The following is a 21,554-nucleotide window of genomic DNA, read 5'->3' on the forward strand; positions in this document are numbered from 1 at the left end:
TTCCAAATTCTTCCTAGACATAATAGGAAATACAAAATACAATATCAGAAATTAAAACATAGATGAAGCATTTTTTTTTTTAAATCCTTTAATTTAAAGCCATCAAAAAAAATCATCATTACAAAATATTGAGAAGTTGGGACACCGAAATGTGACACACACAAGTCATCACAAATGACTCATATCTCCAGACCAGGAACCTGAGTCGAGTGTGGCCCCTCGGAGCCCAAAATGGACGCATGTTGTAACGCATCACTCATCATTTTTCTTCAGTCCAAAGTGGAACATTAGTCACCCGCTTACTGGATTTGACAGAACCAGAGTAGAGTCCATTACCAGCATGAAGATGCATTCATGGGTTATGCTGTCAGCAGCAGGAGAGTTTTGTCTATATACAGCGTGATGACAGGGGTGGATTACTGAAACAGGCTGGTGCTGAGGATGTCCTGACAGCTCAGATGAACAGATTTCAGAGATGCACAGCAGGGTGCAGCGGATGCCCGGCCTGATGGAGGTGGTGCTGTGTTGTCAGACGCGTGTGCTGTGTTTATCGAGAGATCAAAATCACATTCATAAACACTCTGATGTGTCTCGCCGGTACAGCTCAGCCTTTGAAGTCACATTCCTGTGCATCAGGTGCTCACCTCTTCTCCCAACAGGCATGTGTGCGCCACAGCTCGTGTTCTCTTGCGGTGTTTCGCTGTATGTGGTGTAGGACACATGCACAGACACTTGTGCATTAGTCTGTAATGGGAGAGCAGTCACATGGTGGAGGTGAGCTCGTGGAGGTGAGCTGTGGTGATGCAAAGGGCTCCGACCTTTGACCCTTTACCTCACCACAGAGCTATGGCACCAAGGTCTCTCTGCTTGTCTCTCTGTGTATCACAGCTCTCCATTGCTCCGATGGTTTACAGCTTCATGAGACGCTTGGGATGTTAGTGAGTTTAAATTAACGCAAGCGCCTCGGTCCTGACCGCGTTGCTGTCGCACCAAGAATGACGTTAAAGCGCACCCTCTCTAATATTTTGATTACACAACAAGTTACCAACTAAATCAAATATGTAATCTGAATGTGTTCATACTGTCGGGCAATTCGCTCTCAAAATATTCAACTTTTTGTCAATGCGATCTCCGTGTCCATGGCAATACATGGGTTATGACTAACAACTGGAAACAATCAGTTGCGTCAGTAGAAGCAAATGTAATGTATGCAATGTTTACTACTCCAGGAAGTAGTCCGACCCTTAGCAACGACATAGCAACACTACCCGCTCCAAACCACTCGGAGTAGCAAGATGGCGTCGGCCAAATTCTGAACTCGAGGCTTCATATCGGCCGTTCACAAACCAACGGGTGACGTCACTGCTGGTAACCGCTTGGTTAAAACCAAACCAGTCAAGCTAACCGCCGCGAGGATTTTAAGTGTACGACTATCCATGGTGTTATGATACGGGTGATCGGAGCGACAAAGAAGAGACCCAATATCGCATAATGGGTCACATTTAATAGGCCTATAACAAATAAAAACAACATTATATTGCTTGTTATATGAAATTCAATTCCAGGTATATATTCGCAGTGAGGAGGCGGAGGGATATTTCTAGAGATGAGCAGCGTGTGATGTCATGTTGATTTGAGCACGTTTCAAATGTTCAGTCGACCAATCAGATCTCTGGGTTGGAACTACTTGTTGTATAATGAGCATCATTTGAGACACTACTGATCACCAAAGCAGCTCCTCCCACTGTCCTCACTGTCCCCACTGTCCTCACTGTCCCCACTGTCCTCACTGTCCCCACTGGCCTCACTGTCCTGTTAGGAATGGCCAGTAAAGATTTTTCTCATGTGGCTCTTTGATGTCAGCAGCCAACTCAACTGGACTTCAGATGTGATCTGCTGCGTCTGTGCATCAGTCTGAGTCTGTGGATATTTGTAGGACACTGGTTCTTCCACATGCTGCGTATTTAGATCCTGTGGTTTAGATACCGACAGTATTTGTGAGTTGGAATAAAAACAGAATGCAATGATTTGCAAATCACGTAAACCCATATTTAATTGAAAATAGACCAAAGACAACATATCAAATGTTGAAAATGAGAAATGTCATTGTTTTATTAAAAAAATATATGCTCGTTCTGAATTTGATGCCAGCAGCACGTCTCCTAAAAGTTGGCACAGGGGCATGTTTACCACTGTGCTGCATCACCTCTTCTTTTTACAACACTCTCAACGTTTGGGAACCGAGGAGAGTTTCAGAAGTGAAATGTCCCATTTTTGCCTGAAGTAGGATTTCAGCTGCTCAACAGTTTAGGGTCTGTCTCCCTTGTTGTATTTTTCATTTCATGATGCACCAAATGTTTTTAATGGGTAACAGGATTGTAGGCTGCCTGTATGTGTTCCTTCACACAGTGAGTATTATCTTGTCTGTGTAATCTGACATGGAGTGTATCAGACCAAAGCTCCTAATCTGAACTAAATATAGAGAGCTGTGCTGACCCAGCAGCTTCATGTAGGTGTGAGAACGGGCTGAGCTCGGAGCTGCTCTGTGTCAGTTGGAGGTGTGGACGGTGGGTTAGTACAGAGAAGGGAGGGGAGGGGAGGGATCCTCCTCTACTGAACTGCTGCTCCGTCCTGATAAGTCTCTGTCCAACTGCTCAGACCATAACAGACCAATGAAAAATCAAAAGCAGCACTCACAGCTGTCCACAGTTTACGAGAAAACCTCATCCCCCACAGATACCATTCAGATTCCTGCAGTTTGTAAGAATGCAGCTGAACCACAGGGGATACACTTAGTCTCCCACTGAACTGCCCCTTTCTCTCTCGCTCCGTCATGCCTGCCAGACTCTGGCCGGCCGCCCTGCCTCACGACGAGAGCCAGGATGCTGATTTTGGCTCTGATGGTGCCATTGAGATTGGACCTAAACATCCAAACCTCTCTGCGCCTCCTCCTCTCCTCCCCTCTCCATCCCTCCCCTGCAGAGAAAGACAGAGCCCATTCTGTCCATCCCATGAAGACCTCAGACCTTAGAGATAAAAACCTCCTTTAGTTCTGTCAGTGCTTTGACTGTTTGGTAGGTAGCAGAGTCTTTGGGCTTTCTGATGGCTCTTGCATACTAATTCAATACATCAGGGTGCAACAAGGAGGCTTCAAGAGAAGTTGTGTGAGCTTGGGAAAGAAAAAGAGTTCATAAATCTCTTTTAATGGCAAAGTGTGATGACTGTCTCATTTCCCACCCATTGTGTTTGCTTTTTAACCTTTCCCAGGTACTAGTTTAACACCGTTATTGTCGAATTACCGCATCTTTTCTGATAACACTAGATTCCTCAAATAGTTTAAATCAGGGGTCACCAAGCTTTTGTTTTCCATTGAGAGCTACTTTGACAAAATGAAAGAGCTACTCATGTTCAGTAACATTTATTTACAAAGCTGAGCTCCTCCCACCGTCCAAAAACATGCATGGCAGGTTAATTGGTGATTCTAAATTTCTCGTAGGTTTGAATGTGATCTGTTTCTGTCCGTCTTTCTGTGTTGGCCCTGTGATGGACCGGCGATGTGTCCACGGCACTTTACATGCTGAATGTTTGTTGTCCCTTCAGATCACCATCCAGAGGGACAGCGGCCTGGATGTCTCCGACCCCAAACATGGCAAGATCGACCTCAACAACGCTCCTCATGTGGGAGGAAACCAGTGGGCAGGAGGCACAGGTAACAGCTGTTCTTTTACTGAGTCAGCAACAAGCAGTACCTCCATCTATCCGTCAAATGCTGATTGAATCTGTGATGACATTTTACACAGACATTACTATGACTGATGGCGTGATGTGAGGAGGTGTGTATTTGTGCAGTGGTGTGCTGCATACTCGCAGCAACTGCTTTGCTGCCCTTAGGCAAGGCACTGATCCTCTATCTGTGAAGCTGGTAGTAAAAACTGCACACGGCTGCTGCCAGAATCTATGCATGTGAATTTGAGGAAGGGTAATCAAAGCGGTGAAACAATGGGTGCACTTGACTTGGGAGAGGAGAAGAACCTCCTCTGTGAAGACACTACTTTGTCCTGATTGGTATGAAGTTTGATCGACACGCATGCTGTGGTGTTTAATTCTAATCTAAGACCTTCAGAGCAGTAATCTACTGTTGTTATCGCTCCCAATTTATCGATCTGCTCCTTCTGCTGCTCAGGTTTTACATCTGGTCACCAGACACACTGTACAGTTTAGCAGTTTGTCATTGCACAACCCCGTTTCTAAAACTGTTGTGACGCTGTATAAATTGTAGATAAAAACAGAATACAATGATTTTCAAATCATGTAAACTAATATTTAATGGAAAATAGACCAAATAGACAAAAACATCAAATGTTGAAATAGAGAAATTTTGTTTTATGAAGAATATATGCTCATTTTGAATTTAATGGCAGCAACACGTCTCAAACTGTAAACACCACTGTTAAGCTCTCCCGGAAGTCCTGACTTCTCGATTCTTTCTACACCTTCAGTAACGTCTCTTCGCTCAACATCACTCATCTCACTCGTGTACCATCTCCCGAGACTCTTAAATGGCTTATCTAACACAGAGGGAGTTTCCTCTTCACCTACAAAAAACGCCACTCTTTCCTTTAACCAAGGAGATGCTGTGTGAACTTAATCCCTGAATTTAGCCCACTCTAAAAACTCATTAAATTTCCCTAACAATCGCCTTGCACAGTCACTAACAGTGACTAGTGTTAGTAGTCATTAACATCATGTCGCTCTGATCACCCTCCACATCCATTGTAAATGCTAACGGTGGAAATATAACAATGATCCAAATTGTATTTATTATTTTTCTCATATTTTTCTTAAGTCTATAGTTTTCATTAACAGAAAGAAATGAAAAATATTTTCTCTCCAGCAGGTGTTCCATGTGACTTTCCCCACTGTAACCCATCACTCTGCCCATGTTTCTATTAAACATGCCAATATTTCATTGCATGTGTCAGACCAACTGTGTCTGGTCTGAAAACGTTACAGAACAACATGTTTGGGTGAATAAACATTGTGTACAGGTTCAGCACAACACTGAAATATCGAGGTTAACGCTCATATTCTTCAAATACAAACCACAGAGCAGCTGCAGGTTTTCCACACAGACCTATATGAACTACCAGCTGCTGTTCCACAGCTTGGATGGATTTCAATGTGTTGGCATGTTGCTCATTGATGATGATAGGATGATCTGTATCGTTGGAAGATCCGTTTGTGAGGACCTCACTGTCTTCAGAGCCCTGAGGTGACTTCTGTTGTTATTTGGTGCTATTTAGCTATATATATATATATATATATATATACAATGGAGTTGAACTGATTTGAAAATGAAAGGCAAACACAGGGAGGTCAGCCGTGGTTTTGAATTCACGCATGGCACCCGAAGTTGAACGTGTCCGACCTGACAGCAGCTTTTTTTATACTCCTCCTGCAGTCACCGGCAGATCTCGCCGACCATCAAGTCAGACGAAGTCAGGCGCAGTTGAAATAGAACTCACCCAATCAGTCGGTTAATCCATCAGTTCATCTACAGAAATTTAACTGCCTTTATCATAAGTCTTTTACCATAAAAATATATAGTATCTTTGGGTTTATGACTGCACAGATCAGTGGTTCAACATTAATGGTGTGTGTGTTATTGCAGTAAAATGAATCCAGACGTAGTTTTGAGAAACTTTGAGTAAAATAATTGTTTCCAAGTCATAATTAGAACATTTTTAGTGCCTCCATAAGACTTTGGTTGGTTTCTCTGCAGGCGGCAGAGACACTGCAGGTCTGGGTGGTAAAGGGGGCCCCTATCGCCTGGATGCAGGGCACAAGGTCCACCAGGTTTCCCAGGCTGAGAAAGATGCTGTCCCAGAAGAGGTCCGCAGAGCAGCTCGGGACATGGCTGAGAAAGCCTTCAAAGAAAGGTAGGAAGCATGAAATACACTCTGAAAATGCCTGTTCGGTTTAGAAAAACATGCTCGATCTTTAACTTATAACATCACAGCTGAGTCGACTCCACAGGTGGGAAACTTCGGTGAGGTGTGCACATGTTTTGGACTTGCTGTCTTTTTCCACCTCGGAAAATACCCAGAACTGAAGTTCTGTGTGTGTGTGTGTGTGTGTGTGTGTGTGTGTGTGTGTGTGTGTGTGTGTGTGTGTGTGTGTGTGTGTGTGTGTGTGTGTGTGTGTGTGTGTGTGTGTGTGTGTACATACATTCACTTCAGAGAGGAGGGTTGAGAGGGCATCCCTTTCACTAGCTCCACCATGAAGGCCGTCTCTGTTCGCTTTCGCTTCAAACAGTCTTGTTCTCTTTTCTCCCTCACGCCCCTACCCCACCTCCACCCCACCTCCACCCCTCCACATCCCTCTTTCCTTCATGTTCCTTCACTGGCTGCTTTCACACCAACAGGACAACCTCTCTCTCTTAATCTCCTCTTGTTTTGTCTCTTCTCTTCTTCCCTCTGTCTTTCCCCATTTCACTCCCTGTGTTTTTGTAACTGTCCTCTCCCCGCCTCCTGCCCGTCCATCAGTGCCTCACTGAGCCCTGAGAATATCCTGTAGCGACATGCTGATTCTCTGTTTCTAAGTAGCTGTCACTCCTGCTTGCGTGTTTTTTAGTACAACAGGTGAGAACACAGAAATACCTACCGAATGCTATTTTTTTTCTCTTCATACCACAGAGCGACTGTCGGGCTGCTTCCATATCTTTCTATTCACTCTGTCTCCTTTGTTTACTTATCTTAAGGTTCAACATCAATCAAACTATAATCCCTGCAGAAACTCTTGAGTATGTGACACACACACACACAAGCAAAAACAGGCTTTAGGTATGCCTGAAACATGAAATATCCACGTGATCGTGCACACACTCAGATACACAAACACACACTTCTCTGAATATGTTTCTAGTTGTGTCTTTACAAACGTGTACTTTCTTATTTTGGATGTCAGAAAAGGCTGTTTATTTCACCTAGAAACTCTAAATTGACTCCACAACAGAAAAGATGTTCCACAACAGTTTGTGATCCTGTTTATCGAACTTTCACTCGTCGTTCTTTGCTATATTCTGATTCCATAGTGAGGAATGTGCTGTGTGATCAGATGTGTTGAGCAATATGGGATTTTAAGACTGTAACTAATTCTGTGGTTCAGTTTAACAACATACAAACAAACACAAGAATGGAGGTGAGTTTCCTTCAGCTGTGAATTCATAAGCTTCCTAAATGTCAGAGTAACAAACACACAAAAAATGGAACGCGTGCTTCAGCAATAAACATGTTGTTATTGCTCAGTGTGAACCATATTTCATGCTTTTCTTAGAATATGAGAACAGAGATGCCAGTTAATAGCAAGACGACCACAGTGAGCTGCAAGTCTGACTCTTGTGGGACTCTGAGATGTTTGACAGACGTGCAAAGCCACAGTAACAAACAAAGCACTCGTTCTGCTTCTCTAATTAAATGCCTCATAATTTAGAAAAGAATATCTTAAAAGAAAAGATCTGAGTAGAAAACGAGCTTCTTCATCAGTGTCTGTGGCCTGAGAGGAGGAGCCATAGCTGTGGATGCAAGGCTGCTATGTGTCCAGTGTGTTTAGCTGTGGGGAGTGTCGGCCTACGTTCTTGTTTTTGTGGTGTGTGTGTGTGTGTGTGTGTGTGTGTGTGTGTGTGTGTGTGTGTGTGTGTGTGTGTGTGTGTGTGTGTGTGTGTGTGTGTGTGTGTGTGTGTGTGTGTGTGTGTGTGTGTGTGTGTGTGTGTGTGTGTGTGTGTGTGTGTGTGTGAAACTTCATGCCTCCACCTTATTGAGCCAAAGCAGACTCTTTCTTTCTGTTTGTCACTCACTCACTCACTCGCTCCGTCCTGTTTAAGTCAAAGTTCAGGAATTTAAGGGAAATAGCTACGGCCACTGACCACATCCACTTTCATGCATCCTTAGACACACATATATATATACACACGTAGGAATGTGTGGAGGAAGCCACTCCGCTATGCACCGTTTTGTGGGCTTTTTCACATTCAGAGAACATCACGTGAATGCAGAGGAACAGACAGAGAGGCTTGTGTGCAGGTCAAAAATAACCGGATATATAATGTGTGTGAGACGCCACAATCAAGGCCAATCATTGTAAAATGAAATAAACACATTGAAACATACTATGTGTGCTAAATATTCAAAAGAGGACCTAATCTACAATTTAATCAATCACTCAAATGTGGTTTCATACAGACACTGGCTGCTGTCATAAAGTCCTCTGAGTGAGTTTGTGCGTGCAATCTTTTGATTGCATGGCTGATGCCAGTGCAGGCTACACAATATATTCTTCTGAACCTGCTTACACACACACACACACACACACACACACACACACACACACACACACACACACACACACACACACACACACACACACACACACACACACACACACACACACACACATTTGTTGCAAGCTGTGACACATAAGGCCATACAGGCTCTCTGTCATCCTCCGCCTGTGTTCTGAAGTCACTGTTCTGTATCTCTGTGATGGTTACGGTCTGGTTGTTACCAAAAGTTTCAAACACCTGGCAGAGATTTCACCCACCTCTCTCCAGCACACACACACACACACACACACACACACACACACACACACACACACACACACACACACACACACACACACACACACACACACACACACACACACACACACACACACACACACACACACATCAGTTTGTGCAAACATGGTGGAGGTAGGACCCCTACCACACCCGAGGAGGGTTCTGTGTAAGTGATACTAAAGTACCTGCACAGTGGGATTATACTGAGAAACTGGGCTTGGGAGTCTCAGACCACCTGTCTTGTCAAGTCCACAGGTGTGCTTTGGAGCGAATAACCACACACACACACACACACACACACACACACACACACACACACACACACACACACACACACACACACACACACACACACACACACACACACACACACACACACACAGAGTGCTCCATATTTAACAACACTGACCTCTGTGTCAGTTTGTCCCGGGCTCATTAAAACATGTCATGTCCCTTTTTTCACACTTTCTTTCTTTACCTACCGCACAAGAGGAAGTACGAGCAAATTTGTAAAATAAAAACGTGTTATTATTCTGCCCTGCTGCATTCAGAGAGTAGTAGCCTAGCATCCATAGATTTACTTGATTTTGAATTAAAAATAACAGGCATTGAGATGACGGAAGAAGATGATGATGCTTGTAGTAGAGTTTGATGATTTGCACAAAACTTGGAATCTTTAAAGCTAAGTTAAAAGTTTAATTTCCAAGAAGGAGGATGTTCAAGTTCACATGATAACAGTGAAACACTTTGAACTGCATCACTTAAACTAACAAAGTGACATTTAAAGGTGTCCTGAGGACTGTAGAAGATTCGTACCCACAAACACATGTCGATGAGCTCCAAATGTGCCGACATCAAATCCCCCTATCAGCTTTCAAACGTGTCAATTTGATTTGAACAGAATTTATGACATGAATAGACCGATCAGCCACAACAATACATCCACCGACAGGTGGAGCAGAAAGTATAATACAAAAGCCCGGCAATGAGTCCAGTTTGATTAAAAGAGGTGTTCATTTATTTAAACGGGCGTTTGTGGTGTTGTTGAACTGTGTTGTGTCACACTGACAGATGTTCCGTATATTTTGTCAACCTAATTCATTTAAATGTGAAGGGCAAAATGTTATATTTTCACAAGTCATCCATTATTTAAATGTTTCTATCCATTTATCACTTTTTGCCAAACATTGAATCCATTATTACTTCCAGTTAGCTATTTATTTGTTTTAGCTAACAATTTTGTTAATTAGCTACTTTTAGTTATTACTACTTTTAGCTCACTATTTATTATTTGTAGCTACTTCTTCAAAACAACGTCTTGCTTCTTTTCTTCATAGATTTCAGGCATTGTTCACATTCATTGCTCAATGTACACCTTTATTTTTCAATCAAATTATAACTTCTGTTTATTAATTGAGCAAATTTGTCCCTGCAAATTTGCCCCTGGTTGGCACCGTTTTAAATGACATGGTGGACTAGTTTATTCCCGGGGACATGAAATCCACATGTCTACAGATTCAAGAGTTTTTAAACCACATTGATCTGGTGGAAGTGGATTGTATGTTTTGTGTGCTTGTGCTGCTTTCACTCACCTGGTTTGTACCATTATGAAAACCGAGGTCTGCAAACTCTGATACAGCTCCAGAAAGCAGAAAGTCACAACAAATCCAACGTACTTTGTGCTTGAACGGAACGTGTGCTTTGCTTGCAGAGTGAAGTTATGGCTAAAACACAATGTGTCTCTTCTCCCTCTGTGTTTTTGCCAGGCTGAAGGAGATTGATATGAGCGAGTACGATGCTGCTACGTACGAGCGCTTCTCCACGGCTGTGAGGAGACAGGTTCAGTCGCTGCGCATCATCTTGGACAGTTTGCAGGTCAGCTTCCCTCCACGTGGCATCACATTCAGCACTTTGTCTTACACAAGCCTCCTTGTTTTGATGAATGTTGCATTATCTTGAATGCTTCCTCCTGCAGCTATGATCAGCAGGTAGTCAGTGGACCCAAGATGAAACCACAGTACCATCATATGATTAGGATTTCACTTTGTCAACACATGATATTGCTCATCCCCGTCACATTTAAATGGCTTAAATATTCAAAGCCAAGATGTTGTTTTCTTCTCTGGTTTGAACAACAGTCTGCTTCGGTCAGGTCAGTTCATCTGAGCAGCTCACGGCCGGCTGTGTCTCGTTCTGGCTGCGACACGACTGCCGGAGCTGATCGCCGCCATTCCAGACAATTCTGATGAGAGAGCCGCAGTGCGTTTCGAGAGCGTCCCAGAAGTCTGTCACACCTCCTCTAAAAATACATACAATGTATTTTTTTTTTGATAGAAGAAGCATGAAGCTGCCCAGAGCAGATCGGCCGAGCAGGAAGTCAGACACAGGAACAACATTAGAGCTTCAGGTCAGCGGTCAAAATAAAAACACCTTGTGACAAAAGTCAAAGAGAAGTGAAAATCAACAGCGTCAACAAAATCAAACAGACGAAACGCTTCGCTCCTGGTGAGGTATGAAGCCATGCAGAGGACAATACAAAACTGCGTCACAGATGTGATGTCATGGACTCGTGTCCAGTGGAATCCAGATTTTTAGCATGGTTCATGCAAACTGTGGATTTTGATAAAGTAGCTTTTATCGTAAAGTTACAGAAAACAAAAGTCAGTAGATGACAATGGGTTGACCTCATGCAACCCCACACATGGTATCGGGACAGGAAGGAGGGGTCGCTGTCCCCCAGGAGCTCTCTGATTGGCTGGAGTGAATGAGGATTAAACACGTCGGGAGTGGTGGAACAGAATGTCATATTGTCTCCATTTCATTATTTTGGTTTGCACTTTCCTCCCTTTGTTTGAGCGTATCAGCATGAACGTCACTGGTGTGTGCGTGCGTGTGTGTGTGAGGAAAATGTGTGTGTATGAGGAAAGTCCTGCAGCATGCCACCATGATTACAGAGCAGTGACACTGAGCCTTCTCTATTATCCTCCTGTCCAGGTGTGAAGCGCTGTTTGTATGTGTTGTGGTGGGTCGGTGTTTGTGAGTGTGTGTGTGTGTGTGTGTGTGTGTGTGTGTGTGTGTGTGTGTGTGTGTGTGTGTGTGTGTGTGTGTGTGTGTGTGTGTGTGTGTGTGTGTGTGTGTGTTTGTGTTTGTGTTTTCCATCCAGGTGTGTGCAGCCTGGCTTTGAACCAGAATGTTGGGTATTGTTTATATTTGTCCTCGTAGCCTGGGGCTTTTTTCTCACTGTAATAATGATGGAGATTATACCAATCCCTGCAGACGAGACGCCGTGAAGTCATGTTGTTTTTTTTACCATACCTGAAGAGTGATTTAAGGAGTCTCACACACACACACACACACACACACACACACACACACACACACACACACACACACACACACACACACACACACACACACACACACATACATGCACACTTAACCATAGCTGCCAAGCTGTCAATAAACTGATAGTGTATTGTTGGAGTCTGCTGGAGTCTCCCTGAGGGAAAGCCCTCTCCATTTATCCCCCAACAATGGAGCGCCTTGCCAGATATAAACACCTGGACCTGTATTGTCAAACAGTCTCAGAGTAGGAAACTACTCTGAACCGGTCCCAGATTTACTGAACAGTTCATATTTATGTAGACTTTAAGGCACGAGGAACTTTATTAACCAGACAAATGACTCTGACAATATTTAGAAGAGCTTCCGAGGGTCTTGACCTGTACAGATGGCGGTCATGCAGAGATGCCGTAAGAGGAAAGGTTGAGATACTGTACATTAAAGTACCATATCTCAAACACATTTCTGTTTATTTTGACGTAAACATACTGAAATTACAGGTGAGAATTTAATATCTACTTCTGGGGTGTGTAATAACAACGAGTTTATTAGGCAGTCATCTTTTTTGTTTTATGTGACTGTGACTGTCCTTGTGCAACATGTAATTACTTTATGAAGAAAAAGAGAACATGTTGTCTTTCAACAGAAGACATGGTCCTTGCAGCTTCACACCTTTTGGTGTCCCGGATGAACAGCTTTGCAATAGAAATGTCTCGGGTCTCTCACAACAATCGATTTTCAGCAACAATAAATCAGGTTTTATTGCTCCTACACTGCCCGGGATCATTTATTTTTTCATTCCTTACTCCAAGTTATGAAATAACAATGCTGAGCAGCTTTGTTATAAGCTTTGTAATCAGTGTGATTAGATGTGCCTGCTCAGATGATTTCACTTAGACGAGTCCAGATTTCTCACTATTTACTTTTAGGAAGACATTTATTTTCTAATCCATGACTCACACTCTAACCTGATTCATTTATTTACACAGGCTGTTCGCACACAGCGCTACACATAAAGGTGTGTTCCTTTTCAACACTTCAAACTGCACCATTAAAACCACATTACACCATCTTTTCTTTTTACTTTGCAGCTGAGCAGCTGAGAGCACGTTCAGGAAGCTTCATGATTAACCTTCTACTTACGATGAGCGTTTTTAGTCCAAGTCCAACTCGGTTCTTTGGGGGGATTTTGTGGAGGCTTGAAAAATGTGCAGAGCTCTTATTTTGTATCCCAGTGTAATTCAGATCTTTATTGTCCAGCAAGAGTAAAATGTTTTTGCAGTAAGGCAACAAAATCAGCCTCTGCTGTAATGTGCACAGTTCTGTACCGTACACAAGATTTAGAGATCTGAAGATGTTTAGATTATTTAGTGCTGAATATCATCCAGACTTAAATTCATTCTGCAGCATGACTAAAGCACATTTTCCACTGCCAGTACAAGCTCTTATCTGGACCCCCCTCAATATGGCGACGCCACATGATGTCATCCTCAATACGACATACACACAAGCAATGGAAAATATGGAGGGAACACTGTTGCAGATTGTTCCTGGTTGTTCTTGCATGGAAACATCTTCACTTTAGTTTTATGGGGAACAAAGCTCTAAATATAACTTATACAACACATACAAGTCTCCTTGTTTGAACTGTGCATTAAAAGAAAAGTGTACATTGTGTTAACAAGTACACAACTGTATATCTACAGAAACTATTGACGCTTATCGATGTGAAGTCATAAGACCTGTGTCTCGTGTTGGCTAATCTTTGTTCTTTTGTATGTGCACGTCATCTATTACGTAAAGAAAAATCTCAACACTTAGAAATAAAGCTCAGCACTCATCATGTGGGACCCAAAGTGGGTGGAGAGCGACGGATTGGTGTCCTTCCTCTGAAACCAGACGACAGGAGAGAGTGATGTTGGATGAGCTCTTTTATACTATGATCATACTGTATCTACTGTAAAGCTTGCTTGTAGTCTGAATGTGTCAACGGTCGGGGTTAATTGTTTAGCTTTGTTTCCCAACTTTCCCAGCTCTGAAAGCTCCTCAGAGCAGAATGGAAATCATTGCCCCAGACAGATTTTGAAGTATGGTATTCTGTTGACTCGTACATAGCATGTACTCACACTGTGTGTGTGTGTGTGTGTGTGTGTGTGTGTGTGTGTGTGTGTGTGTGTGTGTGTGTGTGTGTGTGTGTGTGTGTGTGTGTGTGTGTGTCTCTGTTTTTCAGGCAAAAGGGAAAGAGCGGCAATGGTTGAAGAACCAGGCTCTGGGAGAGCTGGATGATGCTAAAATCATCGATGGACTAACTGGAGAGAAGGCTATCTATAAACGCAGGGGAGAGCTGGACCCAGAGGTGTGTGTGTGTGTGTGTGTGTGTGTGTGTGTGTGTGTGTGTGTGTGTGTGTGTGTGTGTGTGTGTGTGTGTGTGTGTGTGTGTGTGTGTGTGTGTGTGTGTGTGTGTGTGTGTTGCTCCATATATTTAAACCACGGTGAAATGTTCTTTATTTTCATCAGGCACACCTCCAAACGCGCACACACACTCGCGGCCTCGCACGCATAATTTTTGACTTTTATCTGTCAGGCGCTACATTCCAGTGATGTGTGTGAGATTATTATTACACCCTGTTTCTGCTCAAGCTCACACACAGTTTCCAGTCATTTCTTGTACTGTCTTGTATGCCTGAATGACTTCATACACACACACAGCACAGAGATAGTTCCCACACTAATCACACAAACACACACCAACCATAATATGCATGCCATGTTTGTCTAACTTTTCCTGATCCGTGTTGCATATTTTTGGTCGGGCCTGAAGGTCTACTTTGAAATAATTGCAGCCAGTTTTGAAATCCTGGCCCTGTGTTCAAATGTTATTTTGAGAAAGCTACACCAAAATCAACAAAACACCATCCAGAGTAAGTATTTCATTTTAATTAAATTGTCACTACCTGCTGATTTTCCTTGAATGTTTTGTTTTTACGTGTTTACAGCTGGGCAGCCCTCAGCAGAAGCCCAAACGTCTGCGGGTGCTCGCCGACGTGTCGGGCAGCATGTACCGCTTCAACGGCGTGGACGGACGCCTGGAGCGCTCCATGGAGGCCGTGTGTATGGTGATGGAGGCGCTGGAGAGCTATGAGCACAGGTTCAAGGTGAGAGCGTCTCAGTAGACACCGTGTTACAGACGATACAAGCTTTGAGTGTCGCGCCTATACGTACCACTATCATCAAAGGGACTTTTCATCACGGTATCAGGTGATAGATAACAGTATGCATTGTATGTCAAGTACAAAAATCTGATTTCACAAGGACATAAATATCATATAAGCTTAATTAATTAAATTGGGCCTTTAGATGAAATTTCACTAGTTTTACTTACTTTACTTTCTGTATAGATTCAGATATGTGCTTGAGCTGCAACATGATTGTGAACCAGTTTCACAGTAACAAGTGTCAAATAGCCATAAAATAAATAATACTAACCAACTAAGCCTTTTCTTTCTGAGGTGAATTTCATTTCCCACACTTGAGACTTTATTTGCAGGATTCCTGGGTCAATAAACTTTCACTTTCCCCCCTGGTGGTCTTTTGAATAAAAACACATTGAGGTCAAAGTGCTTACAAAGGTCCTCAGGCTGACGACTTTGCCATGTAGAGCACACTGTGCTGTGTTTTGTCCACATTGTTACTGGTGAGAAAGAGTTCACACCGGCAACACATTTCATGGAAAATATGGAGTCAATCTTAACACCAATCATTGAAAAGAGAGAGGGGGCAGAGGGAGACAGACTTCTTGGCCCCTAAGTGACATTCAACATAATACTGATCACTTATCTCTCACACACACACACACACACACACACACACATTTCAGCAGTCCACACCACATGTCAGCCTAACTGCCCTCTTTGCATAAAACTCCTTACATAAAAGTGCATCTGATAACACATACCTTCACTGTGTGCCCCTGGACCACCACTATGTATGTGTGTGTGTGTGTGTGTGTGTGTGTGTGTGTGTGTGTGTGTGTGTGTGTGTGTGTGTGTGTGTGTGTGTGTGTGTGTGTGTGTGTGTGTGTGTGTGTGTGTGTGTGTGTCTTCTCTGTCTTCTCTGTCTGTCTGTCTGTCTGCCTGTGAGAACAGGGGTGGCTTGATGCAACAACTGCCACTTTATAGTTTCCTGTTCTATTTATTTATTTACACCCTTCAAACCTTCATTCACAAGCCAGAAATGGATCAGTAAACTTACATGTCAGTGCTGCGTAAAAGCTTTAATTTACTCGTTTTAGATATGTTTCATATTTTAAATTGAATTTAAGGAGTTCTTGGTCGCTGAAGAACATAAAACCAACTGAAACACAGTAGAATTGACAGGACAGGAAAGACACAACAAAACTAGACTTCCTACCCAGCAACAGCGATATGGATGGATGAGACACAGAGTCGCATACCTCTGACCACCACGGCCATAACTGCCCTTTTTAGAAATAGCCCATACATATACGTAATACCTGCGGCCTGAAATAACTGCGAGTGCCAGGCAGCCTTATGTAAGCCCGTTATGATGGATGGTGTATGGGAGGCGTGTACACATCTGACAGGGTTAACACGCTGCAGCGGGTGCTGGTCGGAGCGAGGATAGCCTTGAGTAAGTTACAATTTGACGTCTCTGCACCGTCACACCTGCGTCTTCACACTTATTTCAGAGTGCTATTGCAGGTGCTGTGTTACCATGTGGGGGGGTTACATAAAAGGCCGAGTTGTGCAACAATTAGAATATTGTCACCGATTCGACACATCATAAATTTGACTTTCTTTGTCAGGTCTTGTGTTACTTTCACTGTTTTCTCTCCACAGTACGACATAGTTGGCCACTCGGGTGACGGCTACGACATCGAGCTGGTCACAGCAGACAAAGCCCCCAAGAACAACAAACAGAGACTCAAAGTCCTCAAGGTACACATTCCTCATCAGCCCAGTCATGTTTTCTTATTCCATACTAATAAGGGCCCACACACACTCAGCCAGAGAGACTGAAGGAAGTGGTGTGAATTGTTGTATTTCTTTCTTCGAAAGTCTGTGTTCCAATGCAGCTAAAAGTATATATTCACTCAAATGGGACTACAGAGCTGCAAAAACAGATGAGATGCGATCAGAAAGTCCAAAACGTGTTTGTGTTGCACATAAATGCAGCAGAGCACAGTAATGAACCCGAAGCTGCGGGAAGCAATAACTTTTGTGAGGATGTATTCCAAGTCACATCTCCTGATTAACATCAGCAGATGGGTTACACCTGTTTTTGGGACTACTGGTACATGCACATTCGTGATTTTTCAGCATGGACCTGAAACTTGAGCAGAGAGCCACATCAAATGCTTTGTCAAACTCAGGAAATCAGCAACAGAGACTCTTGAAATGTTTCAAAGAAAGTCTCCAACAATAAAGCAACGAGCCGCGAGAGGTTTCTTCCGAGTCGAAATCAGCAGTTCACACGTAGCACAGGTCACAAAAACACATGGAACACATGTTCCGATGTTGATAAAGCAACATAATTTGGAAAAAAACATACTCATTAAAGTTATTGCTCCCTTCTGCTCCGTGCACATCAGTGTGCGCCTGGAACAGTCTCTGAACTCTGGTTGCACCTGTTTTCTCGTGGTTTTCAGCCATGCAGATAGTTTTGGTTTGATTTGTCCAGGGAAGCGGGGGTTTTTCTACTGATTTTACAGTTCTGTCTGTTTACAGGTCATAAGAAGTTAAACTGCTAAAAATGCTTGAGGCTTTTGTGTCTCCTGAAGGTGTAAAGTCTGATTGAATTAGCATCAGTTCGGGCGAAAGACTGCAAGTTTAAAAGTGAATCAAATTTGAGAGTGTAGATGTGGAAAGAAGTGCGTTCACTCTGCAGCTCCTCTTCTAACAAACCTGTTGTATCTGCCTCATCCTGCAGACCATGCACGCCCACTCTCAGTTCTGCATGAGCGGCGACTACACTCTGGAGGGCACGGAGGCCAGCATTACGGAGCTGGCACGAGAGGAGGCGGACGAGCACTTCGTGGTGGTGCTGAGCGATGCAAACCTGGAGCGCTACGGCATCCGGCCCGAGCGCTTCGCCCACGTCCTGACATCGGACCCGCAGGTCAACGCCTTCGCCATCTTCATCGGCTCCCTTGGCGATCAGGCTGAAAGGTGAGGAGGTGGAGACGAGGCTTTCCTGGTGGAGTTAAGTACAAGTCAGAAATAAGAGAATACGAAATTGAAGAACAGGTGAAGTGGGAGGAGAGGAAGCCAAAATGAAAACATGGTTGAGGCCAACAGGAAGAAAAGATGCGAGACAGAGGAGGGAAAAGGTTCATGGGAAGAGAAGAAGGAATGAAAGAGGAGCAGACAACTGAAGGTACATGGAGACGTAAAGAACTTCAAATGAATATTTCAACATCAAAATGAATCCTGACTGTAGCCAGTCATCCAAAACCACTAAAGCCAAACTAGAGGTCAGAGCGAAGTGGAACAATGACCATCCACTTGAGTCGAGCTGAGGTGTGCTCATGTTCCCGCCTGCTGCTCGTCCTGCTGACCTTTGTTGTCACGTCTCAAATTAAATCCCGAGTTTTGCTGCCAGGACAAAAGAGAGTAAATTCACTCTGAAGTCCGCTCCACCTTCTTATTGTCATTCTGCTCCAGGCTCCTTCTGGAGCTCCGGCCAGACACACATCCTCCCTGCTGAGGCTCGTCAGCCTCGGGGCCTTTGAAGAGCCGCCGGCTTTAGAATGCAGTCGAGAGCTGAAGGGCCTTTAGAATGACAATAACCTGGTTTGCTCTTGGGCTCATGACTCTGTGAAGAGTGAGAGCAACAAGACAGAGAGAAGGAAGATAAAAGAGGGAAAGCAAAGAAAAATGACCAGAAAGCAGCTAAAAGGAATTACTCTTTAACTGATAGCAACAAGAATAATAATATTCTGACATGTCCCACATGCACGTGAGCACGTGGACTTATTTATGAGAAGCCAGAGTTTCATAATTTGACTTTAGGACACATTAGGACTGTGTGCGGGATGTGTGTGTCCTCACTTTGAGGAAAACAGAGCAATGCATTAACAAACGGAGGATTTAAAGAACAAAGAGTTCATGCAGTGGAGGTGGCTGCATGTCCTGGTCCTGATCCACACCGTGTGAATGACAGCGCTTTCATTCACACACACTGTACTCTTTCACTACATGTTGAGCAACATTTCACACTGAAAACAAGCACTTGTCTGTCTTTTTATTTTGGGAAAACGATTCTAATGTTAAAGTTCAGTTCCTCTGTTGAACCCTAAACGTCTATCTCTGTTTTTTTTGCTCTTTGTTTCAGACTCCAAAAGACCCTTCCAGCAGGGAGATCCTTCGTTGCCATGGACACCAAGCAGATTCCCCAAATACTGCAGCAGATCTTCACATCTACAATGTTGTCCAGTGCTTGACACAAACACACTCAGAACCTCAGAAGAAGTGTGTTGTGCTCGCTCTGACACTTATCACCACGTGTCCTTAACTCTCTTCCTGTATCAGATCACATGACTTTTATCAGATCAGGTCTGGAGACTCAACTTTACAAAGTGTACTCCAGAAGCCTTCGGTCTGTCACAGTGTCGCGTTGGCGTGACACGGTTAAATAGTGTTTAGATGCTTTGTAAGGCGCCTCTGGGCTCAACATAACGCCTGTGATCTTCTGCAGTATGACTGCACTCTGCTGTGAAATGATACCGGAGGCGTTATGAATGTCTGGAGCCTGTCTCAGACCCCATGTGGGGATCAAACACGCAGCCTAACCTGTTGTTGTTTTTCATTGTGCTTTTGGCCGACAGAAAGCTGACGCACTCACAGGCACACGCACACACACACACACACACACACACACACACACACACACACACACACACACACACACACACACACACACACACACACACACACACACACACACACACACACACACACACACACACACACACACACACACGTCTTTGTCCTGTTATGGACCGGGAGAGACTCAAAGGGAAAGGCCACGAACTTGACACAGCCCCACTTAATTTGGATTTCCTCCTAGTTTATCGTCTGTCACACAGAAACGCACAGACACACACAGGAAGGGTGACACCGACGCACCACCTTGGATGAGCCGAGCGGCAAAAACTTGGCTCCTTTGGAATGTCGGGACTGTGTCCAGGGAATTTCCCACCTGACTGCACACGCTCTTTAAAGGCAGCCGCTGTTGCACAACCCCCTGCTGTGTGTGTGTGTGTGTGTGTGTGTGTGTGTGTGTGTGTGTGTGTGTGTGTGTGTGTGTGTGTGTGTGTGTGTGTGTGTGTGTGTGTGTGTGTGTGTGTGTGTGTGTGTGTGTATATATATGTGTATTCTCCTACAGCATCCATGTCAACAGGCACAGGCCCTTTCCTTCCTGGTGGATGGCCCTTCTGACGCCCTGTGCGCTCTCAGTCTTGCAAGGAATCTCAGCTCGCCTTTCATTGCAGGACCTCCTACTCCTCGGCCTTTTTCTCAAACACACACACGTCGGCCACTGCGAGATAGTGGAAGTAGAAAAGTCTGTGACTTGGTTGTGTGTCAGTGTGGGCTGAGAGATTCAGTGCACACAGGCCTGTGGCACGTGCACCAAACACCCTATCAGTGTCTTGTCATCATTTGTGATCACACATCACTCTGCCGGACTGATGGGATCAATAGAACAGGCAGTCTAACTCTTATTGATCGCTCTCTGATAGAGGGATGTTTCTGTCATTGTTAACCTACTTTAATCTCCCCCTGACCTTCTCTTTTGTTTCTACTGATTAGTTTGACGGAACAAAAGTGTTTCTTGTTAAAAGCTCATGTTTGGGCATTTGAAAATGTGCATTGAAGCATGTTAAAATAAATGAATAAATAAAATAAATCCTATTTAATTGCACAATGTTATTAATTCATGTTGACATAAACTGTAAAAGTAATGTACAAAATGTTAATAAAACAAGTTAACTCATTACTCCAGTCTTTGTTTTGTCAGGTGTCGACTGAATCAGATTTCTGCTGCTGCCTGATTATTACATGAATAATCAGTTTGTACGAATTGGTCCCCAAACGCAGCCTGGTGCGAACCAGACCCAATTCCATTGTGTGAATATGGGTCTGTCACCCTCCATAGAGAACTATTGGGCGTAGGTTCATTTTAACCAATCAGCATGCACCGAAACCGGCCGACACTCTGCCACCTCTGTAACTAACTACATAGAGCCGTGTTCACCGAAGTGTTTTTTCCTGAATACAGCATATTTGTTTTAATTGTTTTAATGAACGCCAGCAGCTTGACGAGGTGCTGAGCCTTTATTTTGCGCTGCACACTGAATGTTTGGCAATTTTTTTCCGGTCAGAGAGAGTTGAAAAATATTAGAGCTGCGCTCGTCACTGTCACCAGCCATCCAATCACAGTGAAGGAGGTGTGGGACAAATGCGGTTAACCGCCGGCACTGGTCGCTGATTGGTCCGCCCTTCGGAGTGGATGTGAAAAACAAAATTTCAGATGAACTAAAACAGTATTTTTTTCAAAGGTGGAGACCAGG

The 21,554-nt window shown here is 43.8% G+C and overlaps 1 protein-coding gene across 1 annotated transcript in view; it reads left to right on the forward strand.

Annotated features, from left to right (window-relative positions):
* Positions 1-20,980, forward strand: part of vwa8 (von Willebrand factor A domain containing 8) — a 74,024-nt gene extending 53,044 nt beyond the window's left edge. The window contains exons 38-45 of the mRNA XM_069712073.1: positions 3,601-3,709; positions 5,783-5,939; positions 10,387-10,495; positions 14,193-14,318; positions 14,959-15,117; positions 16,822-16,920; positions 17,912-18,150; positions 19,316-20,980. Of these exons, the coding sequence (XP_069568174.1) occupies positions 3,601-3,709; positions 5,783-5,939; positions 10,387-10,495; positions 14,193-14,318; positions 14,959-15,117; positions 16,822-16,920; positions 17,912-18,150; positions 19,316-19,424 (1,107 nt within the window). The 3' untranslated portion in view covers positions 19,425-20,980. The remainder of the gene's footprint in view (positions 1-3,600; positions 3,710-5,782; positions 5,940-10,386; positions 10,496-14,192; positions 14,319-14,958; positions 15,118-16,821; positions 16,921-17,911; positions 18,151-19,315) is intronic.
* The last annotated feature ends 574 nt before the right edge of the window (positions 20,981-21,554 follow it).

The sequence above is a fragment of the Brachyistius frenatus genome, unplaced genomic scaffold, assembly GCF_029030835.1.
Source record: "Brachyistius frenatus isolate BFR_SWC_R1_liver_20210118 unplaced genomic scaffold, ASM2903083v1 Contig_106, whole genome shotgun sequence".
Taxonomy (NCBI): Eukaryota; Metazoa; Chordata; class Actinopteri; family Embiotocidae; genus Brachyistius; species Brachyistius frenatus.